Source organism: Aplidium turbinatum, chromosome 5 (assembly GCF_918807975.1).
Source record: "Aplidium turbinatum chromosome 5, kaAplTurb1.1, whole genome shotgun sequence".
NCBI classification, from domain to species: Eukaryota; Metazoa; Chordata; class Ascidiacea; order Aplousobranchia; family Polyclinidae; genus Aplidium; species Aplidium turbinatum.
The window spans coordinates 13,479,920-13,499,502 of NC_137476.1; the positions used below are offsets into that span (position 1 = coordinate 13,479,920).

At 37.9% G+C, this 19,583-nt stretch overlaps 2 protein-coding genes across 2 annotated transcripts in view; both read left to right on the top strand.

Moving 5' to 3' along the window:
* The window catches only part of LOC145770957 (sushi, von Willebrand factor type A, EGF and pentraxin domain-containing protein 1-like), a 37,534-nt gene extending 36,532 nt beyond the window's left edge, over positions 1 to 1,002 (top strand). The window contains exon 21 of the mRNA XM_082582698.1: positions 824 to 1,002. Coding sequence (XP_082438824.1) covers positions 824 to 1,002 — 179 coding nt within the window. The remainder of the gene's footprint in view (positions 1 to 823) is intronic.
* Positions 1,003 to 1,164: 162 nt separating this feature from the next.
* Positions 1,165 to 19,583, top strand: part of LOC145770958 (sushi, von Willebrand factor type A, EGF and pentraxin domain-containing protein 1-like) — a gene marked incomplete at its 3' end in the record, with an annotated part of 51,136 nt that continues 32,717 nt past the window's right edge. Inside the window, exons 1-14 of the mRNA XM_082582699.1 lie at positions 1,165 to 1,306; positions 2,673 to 2,795; positions 2,900 to 3,091; positions 4,509 to 4,628; positions 4,965 to 5,165; positions 5,759 to 5,881; positions 14,609 to 14,734; positions 15,278 to 15,457; positions 15,900 to 16,025; positions 16,170 to 16,358; positions 16,637 to 16,759; positions 17,212 to 17,385; positions 18,366 to 18,488; positions 19,220 to 19,414. Of these exons, the coding sequence (XP_082438825.1) occupies positions 1,165 to 1,306; positions 2,673 to 2,795; positions 2,900 to 3,091; positions 4,509 to 4,628; positions 4,965 to 5,165; positions 5,759 to 5,881; positions 14,609 to 14,734; positions 15,278 to 15,457; positions 15,900 to 16,025; positions 16,170 to 16,358; positions 16,637 to 16,759; positions 17,212 to 17,385; positions 18,366 to 18,488; positions 19,220 to 19,414 (2,137 nt within the window). The remainder of the gene's footprint in view (positions 1,307 to 2,672; positions 2,796 to 2,899; positions 3,092 to 4,508; positions 4,629 to 4,964; positions 5,166 to 5,758; positions 5,882 to 14,608; positions 14,735 to 15,277; positions 15,458 to 15,899; positions 16,026 to 16,169; positions 16,359 to 16,636; positions 16,760 to 17,211; positions 17,386 to 18,365; positions 18,489 to 19,219; positions 19,415 to 19,583) is intronic.

The following is a 19,583-nucleotide window of genomic DNA, read 5'->3' on the forward strand; positions in this document are numbered from 1 at the left end:
GGCTAGTTCCCATAGCATAGACCACTGTGCTGCGTTAATTTTTAGGTTACTAAAGTATTGACGGTTCCTAGTGTACGTTTTGATGCTGAATCCAAAACTGTTATCCGTTTTCTTCCATCAGGTCTAGTTTTTTGGCAAATTGCATTTTAGTTTTCGACAACTTTAGCTTTCAGCCTCTTGTGATTGAGTTTTGTAATGTCATAAAAATGATTTAGCAATTGAATTAAGTTTTGATGTAACTTCAGTGACATCACAATGAGAAGAACATATCAAATGCACCTGATGCTTGAAAAGTTAAACATCTGAACTGGTTTTTACAAGCTAGGTTAGTGTGCAGTTTAGATGATAGTTATTGTATTTTATTTGGAAATTAGCTATGTAAAGACTTATGTGCACTCGATACTTTATCACGTCAGTATATTTGACACGTTTGTGTGATAATGATAAGTTTTGTTTTTACAGTACAATGAGAAAGTGCAAAAATGATCCAGACAGGTTCTGTTATATATGTGGCAAGGTCGCCAAGCAAAAATTACGCAGTTTGTTAAGAAAGCATATTATGCGTATTTTGGAGTAAAACTAGGCGATCAGGACAAGGCATTTGCTCCGCACACATGTTGTAGGTAGAGAATGCGTTGAAAGCTTGAGGTTATGGAACCTAAAGAAAATAAAGAGCCTTCCTTTTGGTATTCCTATGGTATGGAGAGAAGGAAAAGACCATGTCACTGATTGTTATTTTTGCATGACCAACTTACAAGGTATCATGCTGATACTTGTACTGTCTGGAGGCTGCTTACGTAGTTGATCAAATCTGCTAACTTAGTTGATCCACAAAATATTCTTTTGCCACCTCTCCACATTAAACTTGGTCTCATGAAAAACTATACCAAGGCACTTGATAAAGATGGCCCAACCTTCAAGTTCTTACAAATGAAATTTCCCCGCATCTCTGAAGCGAAGCTACGAACAGGAGTCTTGATGGGCCACAGATCCGCGAGCTGATCAAAGATGAAGGTTGTACTGCACACATGAGTGCAGTAGAAAAAAGAGCATGGACAGCTTTTCGAGTAGTAATTGCAAACTTCCTTGGAAAGCAATTACGAAGCACGGGTTAAAGAGCTGCTTGAAAGCTTTCAATCCCTTGGAGCCCGGATGTCTGTGAAAATGCACTTTCTGAGTTCGCATTTGGATTACTTTCCTGACAAATGTGGTGACTACAGTGAAGAACAGGAAGAGAGATTCCACCAAGACCTTCGCCAGATGGAAGAAAGGTGCCAAGGATACTGGGACGTAAACATGCTTGCAGGTTACTGTTGGTGGTTAAAAAGAGATCTTCCAATTCCGCACATAGAAGAAAATCTTTGAAGCGTCACTGTTTGTCAGCATTAATCATTTATATTGTTATTGTATTTATCGTCGGAATATCATCGTGTGCCGCACAACGCTTTCTGTGTTAAGCTATTTGAACACTTTTGTTTTTATTTCACACATTGATGTTGGCAAGTATTTCGCGTTTAAAACACATTTGTGATGTTAATTGTTTACGTGTCTTTAGTGAAACATATTAACTTCTACTGTTAGGTTGAGCGCGGTTGAACAAAATTTTGTGTTAGGAAGCTTTCTTGGTTAGTTGTAACTTGTAAGTGCCTTTATTTCAACTGCATCATTATATTTTTGTAGTATTTAAATGGCTGTCATTGCAAAAACCTTGCATTCAAATAAAAATACCATCTTGCGAAAATTGACAACATGCATGACCAATTAAGCTACCACAGAAATTAGTTTCTTTGTGCACAATAATGACCAAAGCTAGCATAATTAAATATGTGATGAAAAAAAACTTGACCTGATTGAAAAAAACTGGTTGCATTTTTGAGTTCAGCGCAAAAAGTTGATTCAGAAACATTTAAAACATCTTTGACCTTTGCGAAATAATTTTCAAACGCAGCCCAGTGTACGTAGTTAAGTCATCATTATGAAGCTTATAAGAAATAAATTTTCATTAAATTAAGAAATTGATTTTAGATTTCTTCTGAGGACTTCATGATATTTGAAATACCTGTTTTCTATTTCATAATGGTGAAGTAGCTTACAAAAGACCTGTATTGCTTGTTGGAAAGGTTTTTATTTTTTGTTATAGCAAGAGTAGGGGCATGATAGTGATACATTCCTACTATCCCCTTGCTTGCCCGACTGCCAAACATACAGTTATAACAACTCTTTTTTTTGACGTTCAAATGGATATTGACATAAATTGGCATTGATCTCAGTTGTCCAAGGGCACAAAAACCTGATTTTTAATAGGATAGTAAGGACTTCATTCAATTACATACAAAAAGAAAACTAATATCACACAAGTTCACGCAAAAGGCCGTCCTAGCATTATCTAAATTTCTTAACGAATACTGAAGTCCAGCACAAAAGAACATGGCTTTTTGTTGATATAATTGCGTTGGGCCTGCTGCAAAAGTGCTTATTACAAAGTGTTACGCCTGCTGCCGGCCCGCAGGCCACCTCATTACACATGAAGATGAAATATCGTAAAAACAACGGTAACACAAATACAATTTCCGAAAAGGCACTCCAGCCGCCAGAAGACTGCTATAATGGCATATGTCATAGATTTAGAACAGTGGTTTTCAACCTGGTCGTTGATTGCTTGTTCTTTGCAGTGGCAGTGCAAAAAGGTAAAAACCACTGGCTAAGAGGATCCGGCTTGCAAGTGAGGGGATATGTAGTAGTTGAGCAAACACAAAAACCAACGGCTGAAGAGTATGAATACCCGAAAGACAAGAGTTAGATGCCACATACTAAGATATTGTATTTAGCTCATATTATGTTAATTTTAAACTTAGGTGCATCGAAACACAATTACTAATCATTTGTATTTCATTTTCAGAAATCACCTGTCCTTTGATGTCTCTTCCTGATAATGGATTCATAGCAACGAATGAAAAGCAAGAATACGTTCCTCCCGACGTTGTACGATTTGACTGCAAAACAGGCTATCGACCTGCTCATGGAGAGAGCATGTTCTCATTGTGTCGTCATTCTGGTGTATGGCAGCCTCAGCCTCCGGTAGCATGCGATTGTGAGTTACTTGTTACTGAAGAATGAAGACTAATAGAATCATTGGTATTGATAACGAATGTGTTAGTAGATCTGTTTCTGATGTTTCATAGTTTTATCATTCATCGAAGTTGATACAATTACTCGTTCTTTTTAAAACAATAACAGTACCTTACACATGTTGGCCAATTTTTACTACTATTGAAAACTAGAGCAGTGGACCAGTGGTGGACACACTTTTTTCAAGAGGTCCATTTTTTAAAAGCAAGTCCCGTGAAAAGTAGGCTTAGTAAAAGAGCTCTTATGTAAAAATACAGACTATTTAACATGAAAAATATCATTCCCGTCATTTTCGAGAAAAAACACGAATGCATGCTGTTTGTGAGTTCTTCAATTTGTGACCTGGCTGTACTGTCGTATGTCTTTATATCATATTTAACATTCAATCAATCCCCATGCTTCGTATGTGGGACACTTCTTGCACCGAATCCTGTTTCACAGAGTCACATCCGCCCCGATTGCTTAATGGGTTATCGCCTGGCTTCGTGAACGAAGTAGCTTCAAGATTAAGCGGCGCTGGTTCGACTCTCGGGGTGTGCACTTGAGCAACGCATTCTAAGGACTGCTCTCCATTCAGCGGCACCGAATGGATAAAATATTTCCCCGGCAACAATATTTCAAAAATCTGTGAACAATTTGACTAAAAGTCGGCAAGGAAAAGCAACAACAGTTTTTCTCATGCACAAAAAAGTACTGGGTTTTCGTGACAAATGCTGTCTCCTTAATAGTCATCTCCAGCAGCATTTTTCTCCTGTTTTGAACAACTGATGCCTCTAAATTGATAGCAATGAAATTCTAGCTGACAGTATTTTTTTTGAACTTTTTTTCTGAAGTTTTTGATGGGGTGTTGCAGGATTTCTCCAATGGCTTTTGAAATTTTGAAAAGATTTCAAAAACATTTAGTTATTTTTCAACATTTGGTGGAAATCAAGAGTTGTCTATTTCGGAGCTGGTGGAGTTGAAAAATAACGAGCAGTTAGTGAAGCGGTTCAAAGACGAAAAAGATCTGCTTGACACATGCAAACGAGCAATCGAGTACCCCATGCTAAAAGAACTGGCAAGAAAAAGTCTTGTTCTTGTTCAAAAGTCAAGTACTTTAAAATCCAGTACCAAAAAAGATTGCTAGACGGCAATCTTGAATCTCACCTAAAACTGATAGTATCTAGTGAGGTATCTAACTTCGCCAGCTTATCTGCCAACATGCGAGACCGAGGGAGTCATTCGTTGGATAAATCCTTCTATACTAATGTAAACTTATAAAAATAAGTATAACTTTTTGGAGGTTGTACTTAAAAGCAATAAATACATTGCGGCCGACGATAGCTGAAAGGTTGTGCATCCCTGCTTTAGATAAAATAATTTTACATTCATACTTTCAGTGTTTGATCCATGCCTAGCTTTCAAGCCGTGCGGTCCAAACGCTAACTGCATTAATGCCGGAATAACAGCTGAATGCTCTTGTCATGAAGGATTTAGCGGAGACGGAGTAACATGCACAAGTGCGTTTGTCAACTTATCAGAAAATCTTCTTTTAGCTACATTTTCTTACAATTTTGACGTAGAGTTGATGGTGTTCAGGTGTGATAAATATGTCATCTAAGGCTAGCTACAAGAGTAAAAAAATTATTTAAACATAAGATATTTTAGATTTAGAAGTTTTTTTTTCAGATTTGTAATAAAGTTGCAATTAACAGGATTTTTGTGTTTGAACGTCAAGCAATATGATAAAATTTTAACGTTCTGTTGATCAAAAATCCCAGGTTGTTGGAGTCTTTTTATCCGCTCAAAGTTTAAACTTTTGTGGTTGATCGAAGAATTTTATTTTCATTTTATAGAAATTACTTGTGGAATACCTGATGACATCACCAATGGGAAACTCACCTCACAGCTTAAGTCTACTTACGAAATTGGAGAACCGGCTGTTTACCAATGCGACAATGGTTATCAAATCAAGAGAGATGAAAACAGCGCTATCATTCGTGACAGCATATTTTGTGGTGAAGATGGAGAGTGGCCAACAACCCCAACTTGTGTTGGTAAGTGCTGCTGTTATGTTCTGTATTGGGAGGTAATGTAAACATGGCGAGGAGAAAACTTTTTCATTGCTTGAAACCAGTACTTTTTATCTGACTTTCTTCAGGAGCTTGTCACTGTCAAAAGAGTCTACCTAAATGGAGTAAGATATTTGTAGAAGGAATCAGAAAGATCTATCTATAAATACGCCACTTCACTCAGATTTTGCTTCATTTTAACAACATGCTCCTGAAGAAAGACGAAAAATACTGCAAATGGAAGGCTGCACATAGCTCGAAAGTGCAGGTTTTCTTTTGACTCTTTTCAGGAGCTAGCGTTAGAATAAAATAAACCTAAATGTGGTGAAGTAGGCTATTTTTTATAGTAGAAGAAAAACGAAATGTAAATTTGACTGATCAAAAGTACTGCAGCTTCTAGCAACGAGAGGCTTTCTGCTCACCATGTTTTTCGTATCCAGGCTTACACCCGATGGTTGAAGATTTAGATTAAGTGGACGGGAAGGCAAGGAAGCCAATAATTCATGATTATGAATTAGCCTACTACTAAACTAAATGTTACTTCTCTTTCTTACACGTCTTACCTTATTCGCAATCAGATATTGACGACTGCGCTCCGGAGCTACAAAGTTGTGGCAGCAATGCCGATTGTGTCAATGAAGTGGGCAGTTACACATGCACCTGTAAAACAGGGTATTACGAATCTGGAGGAATTTGTCTTGGTAAGTTTTGTACTTAATTGGCACAGCAAGATCTTGGAGACTTACTTTTTTAATGACCCTGCATTTTTCTCGGTTACAAGTTTGGTCCTTTTTCCACCCTGGAAATGCCTTCATGAGCCTCTGTTTCTTGTCATATGTCTCATTTTTCTCAGTTTTTATGACTTACCGGTACCATGATGAAATTGGTAATGTCAGTTGAAGATGACTATTTGCCGAATTAACCATCTGGAGATGTAAAGAGCTGACGCTTAGTCTCTCTGTTTCCTCGTTTAGTATCCCTGAGAGGCTGTAGTACACTCGTGTTGCATAAATAATAACTTAACCATGCTTCCCAACGGAAAGGCTGAACAACAGATGATCAACAGTAAGCAGTAGATCAAGTCACACCACTCGCTCAAAGTATTGCGGAGAGTTTTCGATGAAGAAGAATGGCAGAAGGCTGTGACTCAATCTAGCGGTAATCTGGTTTGGTTTTCAAAGTTCTTTGGACTGCGCCACACCAAAGGCTTTCGGAATCATTGACTTGCTACGTCAACGCTTATTGCCAAATATTGTGCTTTTACTGACTTTTTGATCGAATTTCCTATGTTGAAGAAACTATGTATGATAGAAGTTCCTTAAAGCAAGCTTTATTTCAATCTACATCAGTGACGTTCGGTGGCTTAAACCGTTGGGAAAGCAACTTGTAAATATGCTGCAGCAAGGTAGTAGGCCTAGGCACGAAGGGCGTAACCGTCGGGCAAAGCCCGAAGGCGTGTTGCCGAAGGCAACACTTCCACCGGGGGGTCTGGGGGCCTCCCCCAGAAATTTTTGAAAAACACTTCCAATTTTATGCGCTCTGAGAGCATTTTCAAAACAAATCAAACATAAAAATCTGTCAAATTGTGCTTCGCCTATGTCGTGATCATACATCCATTTAATGTTTAGAAGTCATGAACAATCTTAATTTTAACGTTGCAGGACCAAAATCCAATGTTAGACATGGAATAATAGTTGTCTAAATATTTAATTCGTCATGAATGTTCATTCTGAGATATTCAGTTAGGCCTACACTACAAAAACTAACACTTAGGTCTAAACATTACAACCGCAAGCAATTTGTACAAAAAGCTGGATAAGTTTGCCTCCTGCGTATAGAAGCTTAACAAACTAAATATTGCATCCGCACCTGAACGTTCATTGGTGAAGTAACGTTATATCAACGCTGTAAAAAGGGCAAAGGCATGACTATGAAAACTAGTAGGCTAAAGTACAGTACATGGCGAGGAGACATCAAAAAACAGCAACAATTATTTCGGCATTATGATGCTTGTGCGTGTACCGTGACGAGACACCATTCTGACGAGTTAGTCTAGTCGCTCTAGCGAATGTATGCATTGACGTCACTGGGAAAGCAAGACTCACCTGGTCTCACCATAACACATCTGATTGGCTAAGCAGCTGGTGACGTTTTGCAAAACGAGTGATGATTGGATAAAACGAAGGCGTTTTTTGACATTTTTGAATCTGGGTAAGCAAGTTTGATAGTTGCTTACCTTGGAGCCTCAGTGATTGTTTCTGACAGAAGCGTTTGCGTTAATTGGCATTTATAGGCAAGACATGCGGTTTGGTGAGGGTTTAGACTACTCACTAGCGTTACGAGTAATTCTAGTCACGAATACAGTAATTTTCAAGTTAAAATAGACATGATAAAAATAATAAGAAGTTAAACCTAGAATTCAGTCATTATACTTTGCATAGTTTTCGCTCAGGTAAGCACTGCTTTCCTTGCTTTCCCTCACCGATCGTCACTGATCTACATATACCAGTAAAATCATTTACTTTTACTGCAATACAAAAGGTATAACACTGCACCTTTTTTGCACAAATCGTTTTGATTCGGGGTTTGATATCAGTTGGTATCAGTCTGATGACCAAGCGACTTACGCAGTTAATTTTCGGTTTACTGTAACGCGAAAGCAAGTGTTCCCTTATAAACTAATATTTGACCATTTGCAGCTTTGCGCTACTCTTGCAACATTCTAATCACCACACTTTTGCGGCACACTTGATACTCTTTAGTGGCATACTAGTGTTCCGTGGCACATTGAGAAAGTCTGATTTACGTCACGTGTGGCACCACTACGTTTATATGTAATGTCTCGTAAATGCTGCTTCGAAAGGACGCAACCCCAAGCTCAACTAACTGTTATGCGCTGGAAGAGCATCATTGCCGCCCAAATTATATTAAAGTGCCCCTGACAGGTTGGATCCAAGTATAGTAACTTTCTTAAGCATGTCCTAGCGCAGAATTATGTTTAGTGAACTTTTTAATCTTAACCTCGAAGCTCGACTGGTTAAGGCGAAATTATTATTAAACGCCTGCTCCGCAGCGCCACCACGGGCGAAAGTCAATATTTCACTGCTCTGAGACGACTTTGGTGGTGTTACGTCATCCTGGGTGGTCGTCGTTAGCGACGGATGAACCAAATGTTTCCTACATGTAATTGGTGGATCACAGTTTGGTCGGAGTTTGTACAAGCGGTTGCTTTTTTTAGATTTATTGGTTTTTGTAGTTTAATAAAACTGTACTGGATACGTTCCTACAAAACCTAAAATATACTTGAAGTGAAAAATGAAGAAATCGTACGAATCATCATTCATATTCACTATTCATAAATAAATAAAAGTTCTCTCTCATAGTGTGCCTTCAGTTGGCCATTGAAATCCGGTGTAACGGGTAACGGCCACCTGGACTTGGAAAATTGTTGAAAAAATGACCACGAAGGTATATAGCAGGCATGCACAACATACGGCCCGCGGGCCGCATGCGGCCCGCGAAACCTTTTCATGCGGCCCACGAGATATTCCGTGATTTCGCTCATTTTTGCTGAAAAATTTTACAACAACAATCCAACCTTTGTTGCTTGTTTCTGCACAAAGTGCGCGGATGAATATTTTCAAAACGTAGTGTCTGGTACCGTAGGTGTCAGTGTACATCAGAATTTTACTGTTGGTTGAGTTGTCAGCATTTTGTGAAATATACAATACCCCGTAATCGCGTTATGACTGAAAACAAGAGAAGGAAGATTGAAAATGAGGGCAGAATCTTTAACCCAGAATGGACAAGTAAATACTTATTTACAGTAACAAACTCGAAAATACTGTGTCTTGTTTGCCGAAATGTGGTTGCAGTCCCAAAGGAGTATAATCTGAGACGCCATTTTGAATCGAATCACCCGAACTTAGCTGAATTAGATGCTACTGAAAGGAACCTTAAAGCAGAGAGTTTACTTAAGAATTTTTGCTCGAAACAAAACTTTGATATTAGTCTTGTATGTAGATTTCTTGTTAATGTTAGGAATTTATACTTCGTTGGATTTGTTATAGTTTGTCACCGTCGAGGGGTTACTTTTGTTGTAAAACCGTCGAAACATAGTTACAAGCTCTTATGAGATAAATAGAGCAAAACAGTAATGAACTTTTCTCCACGGTTACAGTTACATAATCAACGAATCCGATGCTTTACCGCCGATAAGCGTTAAAAACAACTAGATACTGCAGTGCGAGAGGCAACCGTCTCTTGACAGTAACCATCTTCTCAACGATATCTCTTATTCGACGGTTAATCGGTCACATTATACAAAATAGGCTACACGCTAGTTACAACAACGTTAGCACGCGGCCCGCGAAAAAATTTTTTCCCTAAAACGGCCCGTGTACTGTTTTGAGTTGTGCATGCCTGGATATAGGCTACCTCCGTGTGGCGATTTTCCATTGACGTAAAAAGCCACAGAAATGGTACTTTCGCCAACCTTGCCAAAGTGCTGAAACTGCAAGCAGTGAGCTTTGCGCAATGCAAGCTGTCAGTGCCGGTGTTAACAAAATCTTAGTTATACAGTTACTGTGCATAGCAGAGTCTACACATGTAAAAGTCTACTTTACCTGTGCAAGAGGGTACGTTTTTGCAAACGTTGTTGTTTATAAGTGCTGGAATTATCATCAGCAACTGGTTGCATCTGTGCTTTTATAGATGGTAAGGCAGATTTCTTCAAAATGTAAAGTTTGCTCAAGCTCATTTTTACTTGTGTAGTGTTAACAAAATCATCTCCAGTGAAGTGAAGAGAACATACAGTACGACTAGTTTTGTATGGCCCATCCCACTTTCGAACACTTGAAGAAAACTTTGACCATTTTCATCTCAGCACCTTGTTTTGTGGGAAAGCGTGAAAAAATAGCACAAGGTCTTTGTCACTAACACTGTCACATTAACAGCAATTTGCAGGCCTGCATTAACAACCATAAATTAAGGGTACTGTTTGTGAGATACTGTTGTTACACTGCGAATGGCTATAGCCAGATTAGGACAAATAAAAAATTATCAAAATTGTAGCCCTTCAGGAGTTTAAAAAAACTGCAATTTCAATGGAAGTGAGATGCTGTTTGATAAAAATAAACTCAACCTATTCGATCTAAACTTGATAGTAATAATAAGTTGACATTTTCATTTCGGTAATTCTCATTTTGCACATGCTTTAGAGACCAACAGAGCCCCACACATTCACGTTTTGCAGTAGTCGTACTATACCTTACCAAGTCACCACAGAGAAAGAATGTATCCTTCCCACCCATGGTGACGTCACAGCGGTGTTGCCGTTTTTATTTTCGCAATTGAATGAGTGCCAGATTTGCCGAAATTAACGAAAGTTTGGAAGCGTGTAACTAAGTAGCCTGTTGATATTTTTTACGATTTGCTGGTCAGGGAAGTTTGTTAGTGTCATCTTTTTGGTATCTTAGGTAAATTTACCGAATTTATTTACTTCTCAGAGGCACTTTAAGTTACTCCTGTTTCTTGTTTTGTAACGTTGTTTGCATAAGTTTCGTAACATTATTAACGCTTGTTTGTCTTTCTCAATGCTACATTTATGTTGGGACTGCATTCTGGTAAATATTTTACAGCAGAAAAGTTCCGGCAGCTTTCGTATCTGTTTGTACAGTATTTGTAGCTGTTTAGGATTTTGTAAAATTATTATTCCGTAATCATGTTACAATATTATTGTCTTTAAATACAGTACCATAAAATTTAAGGGTGAAGCAGGCTACTGGTATTATCTTGATCTTACTTATTTCACCTCTATGTATTTAAACGCAATTAAAAAACTTAAAGTGATCTTTCCACAACAAATTTTTAATAGAAAAACTATGTCCTCCTCTACCAACACCGTCAAAAGGAAGGCTCTCTACACATCAACGCTCCATTGATACAGTTGTCACTGTCCTGTGTAGACAGGGCTACATTCCTAATTACGAAGAAGGATCTCGGTGTCTACCAAGTAGAAGTTGGAGCATAAACCCACTAGAATGTTCAGGTAAGATGTTGTAAGCATGTGAAAGTACTTCATAAGTTGATGTTTTATTACCACACCGCGGTTATTTGTTTAGTTTTGTATTAGATTGGTTTGTCACTTCAACTTTCTACAGTGTGTGAAAATATAAGTCTTGTTTTAATTTTTTATGTCACGTCTGTTCATTTTATCAGGTTGTCAAAAATCGTTAAAATTGAGAGAAAAAAAGCAATGCACTTTAGCCTATATGTCCTTACACAGATTATAGCAAGATTATAGCTAGATTATTTTATGCAGAGGAATTGCTACGTTTGTTGAAATAAGTACTCTTTACCAGTGACGTGCGGTGAGGTTCCTGGATGATGAGGCACTAATTTTTTCAAGTCACTTTTACAATAAAATTTTTTAACAACAAAAATGGTATCATACTAATCAAAAAAATTAGCAGCATGCTTTCACATTTATTAAAAATAAAATCCATGCGCCTATCCTTTTGGACTAAAACATTTGTGACTTTGTTGTATAAACCCTTCTTTAGTCCTAACATTATCACTAGATATTGAAAACAAGAGACAGGGAAAGCAGAAAAGGCGATTTTTAAAGCATAGCCACACAGCCACTTCTTTTTTGAGCAGCAATCTCTTTGAAAGTTGCAAGTTATTTTTTTTTTTTGTTCAATCGTCTGATGCAAACCTTATAAATTTAGAACCGGTCTTCCTTTATTTATGACTTCAACTTTGGATTGAAAGTTTATTTTTTAAAAATTTCTCAGATTTGATACTTAATCTTCCTCCATTTTTTAGTTAAATTTTATAAGAAACAATCCTTTACACTACAAGAAGTCACATACCACGTACTATGCGCAGGGATGGAGGAACCATTTTAAAAGTAGGTGGGCCCAGAGGCGCAGCAGTCAAAGTCAATCCAACTTCTGGGGGGCTTCGCCCCCCCAGACCCCCACAACATTGTTGCATTCCTAATATTTGAAATCGTTTACACTAAGAGTTGGCAACCTACGACCCGCCAAGATAAATCATCCGGCCCGCCGCTCTTTTACAAATTATAATAATATGTGGCCAGGCCAGTGGTTTATTACAGTAGCCTATATATAATCGAATGGAAGAACAAGTACTTTTCATTAATCATTGTAATAGGCCCACGTTTTTGATTTGCAGCGTTTCTGTTTGTATAAACAAAGAACTCAACATAAAGCACCATTATGATATACAAAACACATTATTTTTTCCAAGTTAATGGGTCAAACAAGGAACGGCAAAGTTAATCTACTCAAAAATAGCTTTAAAACAGCAAATTTCTCTGTTACAAAGGAAAGGATAACCAATGAATCAGAAAATTCTTTTGTTAGCTACAAGGTGGCACAATCAATAACAAAAGACAAGAAATGGTATGGTGATGGAGAATTTTGGAAAAGGTGTAAGATGGATGCAGTGCCGGTCTTAGGGTATTTCGGGCTCTGTGCGGAATATGATTTGCGGGTCCCAATGACAATGATCCAATTCAATAGCGTAGCTAGGTATTTTGAAGGGGGAGGGGGTTTTGACGGCCGGCGGGCGAACACCCTGCGGCGGGGGGTCTGGGGAGTCTCCCCAGAAATTTTTGAAAAATTACTTTGAATTTGGTGCATTCTGAGAGCATGTTCAACAAAAATTTGAGAGAAATGTCGTGTGTGGCCTAAAAGCATGCAAGCTTGTAAAGGTGGCCCGACGCGACAATCTCAGCACTTGCCTCACCCTAAAGCCGCAACTGACTTCAAGGATACCGGCACTTGCTTGTGAATCGAATTAAATTTTACCATTGAAAAAGACAAAAAATACTGCATTTTCTGAGTAAATTGCGGGCCCCCTAATATGCGGGCCCTGTGCGATCGCACGGTTTGCACACACCAAAGACCGGCACTGGATGGATGTTATTGAAAAAAAACTACTTTTCAGATATTGGCCTAAGTCTTTCAACAAGAACCGTAACTCGACGAAAAAAGAGATATCGGAGAACGTAACATCTAGCAAAAAGTTATTGTATATCTACAGTTCTTCGCAATGGCAATAGATGAGAGCGCAGCAGGCACGACAGATAAGCCTACAGCTGAGCTGGCAGTATTTGTGCGTGCAGTAAACAAAGATTTTGATGTTTAAGAATTGTTCAGCTGATTCCGGTCAAGGATATTCTGAAGGCATTAAGCTACGTCAACGCCTTGAAATCATGCCTCTGAATCTATCAAAACTGGTATTAGCCTAATAGGCTACGGCCCGCGAAGACCATGTAAGGTTTGGCTTTGGCCCGCAGTTAGAAAAAGGTTGCCGACACCTGGTTTACACATTGCGTTTTCATGCCTTTCGACTTCGTGACAACAGGCAAATTTTTCCATTTTTGGGTCGGATTTGGTCAAAAATTTACAAAATTGTTATTGCTCTATAGCGCTGTACGAAATGTGGCGATGTACACACAAATAAAAAGACAACAATAGGCTACACACACAGTTATAATACCACCTGGGAGTAACAGTAGGCCTACGTGCATATGTAATGATATCACTGTTCTAACCATAGAGAGCATAGAGAATAATTATATTGATTGATAGATTGCTCCACCAGTCACACGCAACCACACCAACACGTGCTGCATATCAATAATGGACCCAACAGAAAAGTTTGAAGATTGGATTTCATCATTGAGCTATCAAAGATAGGCTAATCAAACTACTGTGTATCAAATGAGTGAAGACCTTTTTTGGAACTCCTTCTGATTTGCCGTTTTCGCTACGGTACCTTTTCAAAGAAATTTGGCTTTCAAAAGTGGGTGGGCCAGGTCCACCCAGAAAATAAAGTAGGTGGGCCCAGGCCCACGAGGCCCACGTGGTTCCTCCATCCCTGACTATGCGGGCATTCCAGCTGGACGAAAAAGGTTTCATAGCTGCGACGTCACTTTTGAGGCAAGCCTCAAATCGTAGCTAAATCGTTCAGGATGATTTCTGGACGACTTTGTGAAAGAAAAAGGCACGCATAATATATACAGTGTATGGAAGTTTTCTGATCTGAAGTGAGGCAACGCTTGGCGTTGCCTCTCCTCGCGTATTTCAACGATTTTGACCACGTGAACGCTTGATATGAATATCGCCACAGAAACAGAAAAAATTAAAGCACAGTTTGGGTGTAGAAACGTAAAATTTGAGGGAAAGGAGGCACGACTACAGCAATTCACACAAATAAAAGCACCTAAAACGTGCAATATTTACTACTTTTTAACAAATAATATTTATTCTGTGATAACCATGTCTTTGATATAACTTTTGCTTTGCCAGATGTTGGCAGGTGAGGCACTGCCTCACCTGCCTCCTCTGACTGCACGTCCCTGCTCTTTACTAAAATGTTTGTCTTTACTGTAGACTCGGATGAATGTCGCGATGGTGATTTGAACGATTGCCACAGCAACGCAAACTGCATCAATACTGAGGGTGGTTACTCTTGTGAGTGCAAGAAGGGATACAAGGGAAATGGTCGCAATTGTCAGCGTAAGTGATCACTTGGTTTATTCTCTGTTGGAAGGATGTCTTGCTGCCATGTAGCCTACTGTGATGTCACAGCGACAAACAAATCTTTCTGTGGGTATTGATGGGTATTGAAAGTGTTGCGACCGTGCCAAATTTTTTTTTCAACTTAATAACTTACTTCGGTCACAAGCACGTTTTTAACGTTCGCGTTTTGTCGCTTCTACCTTTTTCTCGACCTTTGCTATGTTGACGTGTATTGTTTTGATATGATGGTCAGAAATAAAAACAACTGAACTGAACTGAACTGATTTACACATTGCAGCAAAGGTAAGCGGATTTTCATGTTTTCAAAAAGCAAAATCTGAGCTCCAAGTGCTCTTACAAAATGTCGACATTATCAGATCTATGTTATAGTATTTGCTTTTTCAGGTTTCAGTATGATAACTTTAGCGTCAACTAACAAAAATTCCCAGTGTCAGTGTTTAAGCTGTTTTGAAAAACGCACACTTTAGTTGACTTTTATATCTTTGAAAAATGATGTTGACAACATTTTTACGTTTTTAGTAATCACTTGTGCGATTCCCAAACCACCAAGGTTCGGATCCATCAATCAACCTGGAAAAGTCGAGTGGTTGTTGAATGAGGAAGTTGTCTTCACTTGTCAGAGTGGATTTGCTCTGGTGGGATCTAATGTTTCCAAATGTGGAGATTTCCGCTGGAGCAGCAGGCCACCCATTTGCAGAAGTACGTAGTAGAAGCTGCAAAATTAACAATGTTGTTCAACAAACTTCAAAATACATTCTGTGTATTTTCTGATCATATAAAATGTTTTGCTTCTGCATCAAGCAGTGAGAAAATATATCTGTTTCCCTGCACATTATCAAAGAATTTTATCAAACCGAAACCAAAAGAATGGGGTTGTTTTCTACTGGTCACAAGAGGTTTATCCCGAAAAAATATGTTGTGGTAGTTTTGATAAATTGTCAAATGTGACAGCTTTTTCGGTACCACAACGAAAAATTACTTTAAGATATCAAAAGACTCGTTGGTTTTCTACCTGTACTCTGTGTAGTTATTAGTAAATTATCTCTGGACTTAGCTCAATGTGCAAAAATTTTGTGAAAATACAATGTTTTGATCAAAAAAAGCCAAAACTTTCAAAGTAATACAACGCATTTGTTTTTAGATATCAATGAATGCATAGAAAATTCTGAACCTCCGTGCAATAAATATGCTGACTGCATTGATGAACCTGGAAGCTACACTTGTCGATGCAATCCTGGATTTGATGGCACTGGAGAAATTTGTACACGTGAGTAATCCGTAAATATTGTTTTCAACTTTAACAAACGCATCATTGGTCAGTAAAAATCGATATTCAGTTTTATTGTTGATTCGCGGTTTGCTGGCATGGATTGAAATTATCTTTCTAATTAACATGATGCTTTACTTCCAGAGGTAACATGCGATCCACTTCCGGAGTTAGTCAACGGCTACTCAATCCCTGCTGAGCGACCAAACACCCTCAGCAGTGTTGTACAATACAAGTGCGACAAGGGCTACCAGTTTGAAAACGGAAAAATTATAAATGTCCGAACTTGCGAAATAACCGGACATTGGGATGGTGAACAGTTGGAATGCATCGGTAAGAAGTTTTTACTTTTTTCGCTTAGCAATTAAATCGGCTACTATCTAATAATAAATTGTTTCAAACACGATTACACTGTATATGCAAGTGATAATGTTACATTTTCAAATTTCGTGTGTTGATTACCTATCATTCAAATTCTATTTGAAAACGGAATTACTTAATTCTAGATGGCCTTCGGGCGACTAAGCAAGAAATGGATTTTTGATTTTTTTTTCATAGTTATTTATATCCTGCGCATGATTTTGAACATTGCTTTTTATTTATTTATTTAGATATCGACGAATGTGTAGACGGTAGCAACCCTTGCCATGACGACGCCACCTGCTCCAATGAGGAATTTCCATTTACTTGCACTTGTAACAAAGGATTTAAAGGAGATGGAATTAATTGCATCAGTAAGATTTCATCTGCTGATGAAAATGATTTTTATCAAGCCAACGTCATCCATAAGGAAAGCCTGCTTCACAGCAGCTGCAGCTTGCTTTTAAACGTGTTTACGGAACTTATCATGTTAGCTATACCTTTACCCTTACCGTATGCAGCTCTACACTCAATACTTTGAGCTCGCCGGTTTACTCAATGCGCCAGACGATTAATTAGAAGCCACTGCAGAAAAAAAAACAGATTTTTATTTTTTTCTACACATCAAGCGATCGATTTGAGACCAGTTCGCGATTTACCAGTAGATCACCATCAACTGGTTGGGCAATGCTGATATGGACTATAGCCTAATATGCATACTTCATTGTATTATTTAAAATGCTACATGCTAGTCTGTGCTTGTTTTTTACCGTGTTTATAATGCATTTCATGAGACATACAAATTATTTCTTATCTTTTTTTTCAGAACGTCAATGCGACACTCCACCGAATGTGCTACGAGCAGTATACACTTCGTACAAAGAATATCCTGTTGGAACCGAAGTAACTTATACTTGTAACGAAGGATTTTTTATGGAAGAAAACATAATCAAGTGTCAAGATACTGAAACATGGGATCGTAACCCGTCACCATGCACAGGTAATATTTTGAACGTTTAGCATGGTTGGTGGTAAAGGTTTCAATTTGTATTGGTAACTGTCAGGCAAAGGCTTTGTTGTGTTTTATTCGCTCGACAACCTTTTCTTTATTTCAATTCGAATTGTTCCATTTTACAACTTAAGTTTCGCCGGAGTGCCCGCCTTTGAGTTTGTGGACGTGGGCTCCATACTCAGTTAGGTCAAAACAAATGTCTTATAAATGTGACACCAAATCCCATCACTGCTTGGCACTTAGCATTGGATGATTGATTCAAGGTAATAATGTATTTAGTTTCCTTTCTATACGACTACGCTAAACACTAAGAGCTGAGCAAATTTGCGATGGATAGGCTACTGCGCTATATGAAAACACACATTACTGTATTATTCATATATGCACCAATATGAAAACACTGCAATAATCTGCAAAAAATTTGGTTTTAATTAAACAAAACTTGTTTCCAATGTTGCCAAGACACTAATTTAAGAATTCTGAGCAATAGTGACAGTGAAGTAATTTACTTTTTTTTAAATTAAAAGTGTATTGATTACTACGTAATACGTATCCTATTAGTCAAGATCGTATCAGTACAGTTGGTTGTTGCATTAATTTCACAAACTGATGGAGAATAACGAGATGGAGAATAGAAGTAAAGACAATCGCTGCAAGAAAAAAAATCAGCCACCCCCACTAGTGGGAACAAAATGGAGTTTGTATGATGATGTTGCAAAATTACCCTGTTATAAGAATTTTTAAAGATTCCGTTTATTTTAAACATCAAATTTGTTTAAAAAGTTTCAGCGTTATGTGAATAAACGTGTAGGACCAGCTGCAATACAATCCATACGTTATTGCAATTGAAAAAGTATTCAAAACACTTTGTGAACGTCTAATTAGTTTATGCACTTTTAATTTTGTAAATTTTCATTCATATTGACCAAAAATTCCACCATTTTACTCCCACAGTTCACTTTTTGCAGACATTCAAGAATGCGAAGATAAATCGGCATGTGCAGAGCATGCTTTGTGCGAGAATATTCCTGGGACTCACATCTGCTCTTGTCCTGTCACACATAGAGGGAATGGAGTTGATTTCTGTATACGTAAGATTACCTTGACGTGGTTTTGTGAAGCTAATGTTTTCAGAGTGGTGTTTTCGATTGAAGTTTTATGTAACCTTTGTGTTTACTTAGCCGAAAAGATACAAAATGCCATTTTTTATCGCAGAGAAATTGTAATTATTTCTTTCCACGACAAAATGCAATAAAAATAACAACATCCATTTTATCTTGCGTCTACTGTATTACGACACTGTACAATAGCACTGTGATGACAGGAGCAACGTAACAAACATCTGCAACCATCGAAATATTATGCCCTCATAAAGTCATTGTGTGTAAATAATAACTCAAATGTAATAAGCAACTGGTAGGCCCTAAAAGTCTTCTTTTTGGAATGCAAAAAACAGCTATATGCTGGGTTTGAGAGCATGTATAAGTGGCAGGTGCATTAATGGAGCATGATGCAATTATTTAAATGAACGAAATTAGGGATGTTATTAATATGTGGTAAATGAACAAAATTGAGATGATTTTGTTACAATATACTGTACTGTAAGTGTGCCAAATCAAAATTCCTTATAATACATATTTGTGCAACTTGCAGCCTAAATTTTTTTTAATTGGAACAATTTTGTGGTTTCTAGCAACCTTTGCCAAAAATAATTGTAGATTTTTGCCTAAATTTGCAATCTTTTTTGACAGTATGAGGCAATGGCCTTCTTCCTTTTGCTCGCACACCTATGAACTAATTCAAACAACATTTTTACACCCAGGCATTGTCTGTTCTGAAGTAGAAGATGTTGCTAATGGTGAAATTATTGAAGAGTTTGCGTATGAAGAAGTGATGCCACACGGGCTGGGAGATACTTTGGAGATTCGTTGTAATGATGGCTTTGAATCAAGTGGAAACACTTTGCTTACGTGTACATTGAGAGGAAAATGGTCTCAACCATTTCCACAGTGCATTGGTACCAATTTGTACTAACACAGACTACTTGTTTTAATTTAAATTTTCCAGAAATACCGTATGCTATGTTTGGTTATCCTTCTTTTTCATTCACACTAAACTGATGTATGTGGAAATTATTGTTTGACATAAAAACGATACATTTTGACCTAAAAAAAGTTTGACTAATT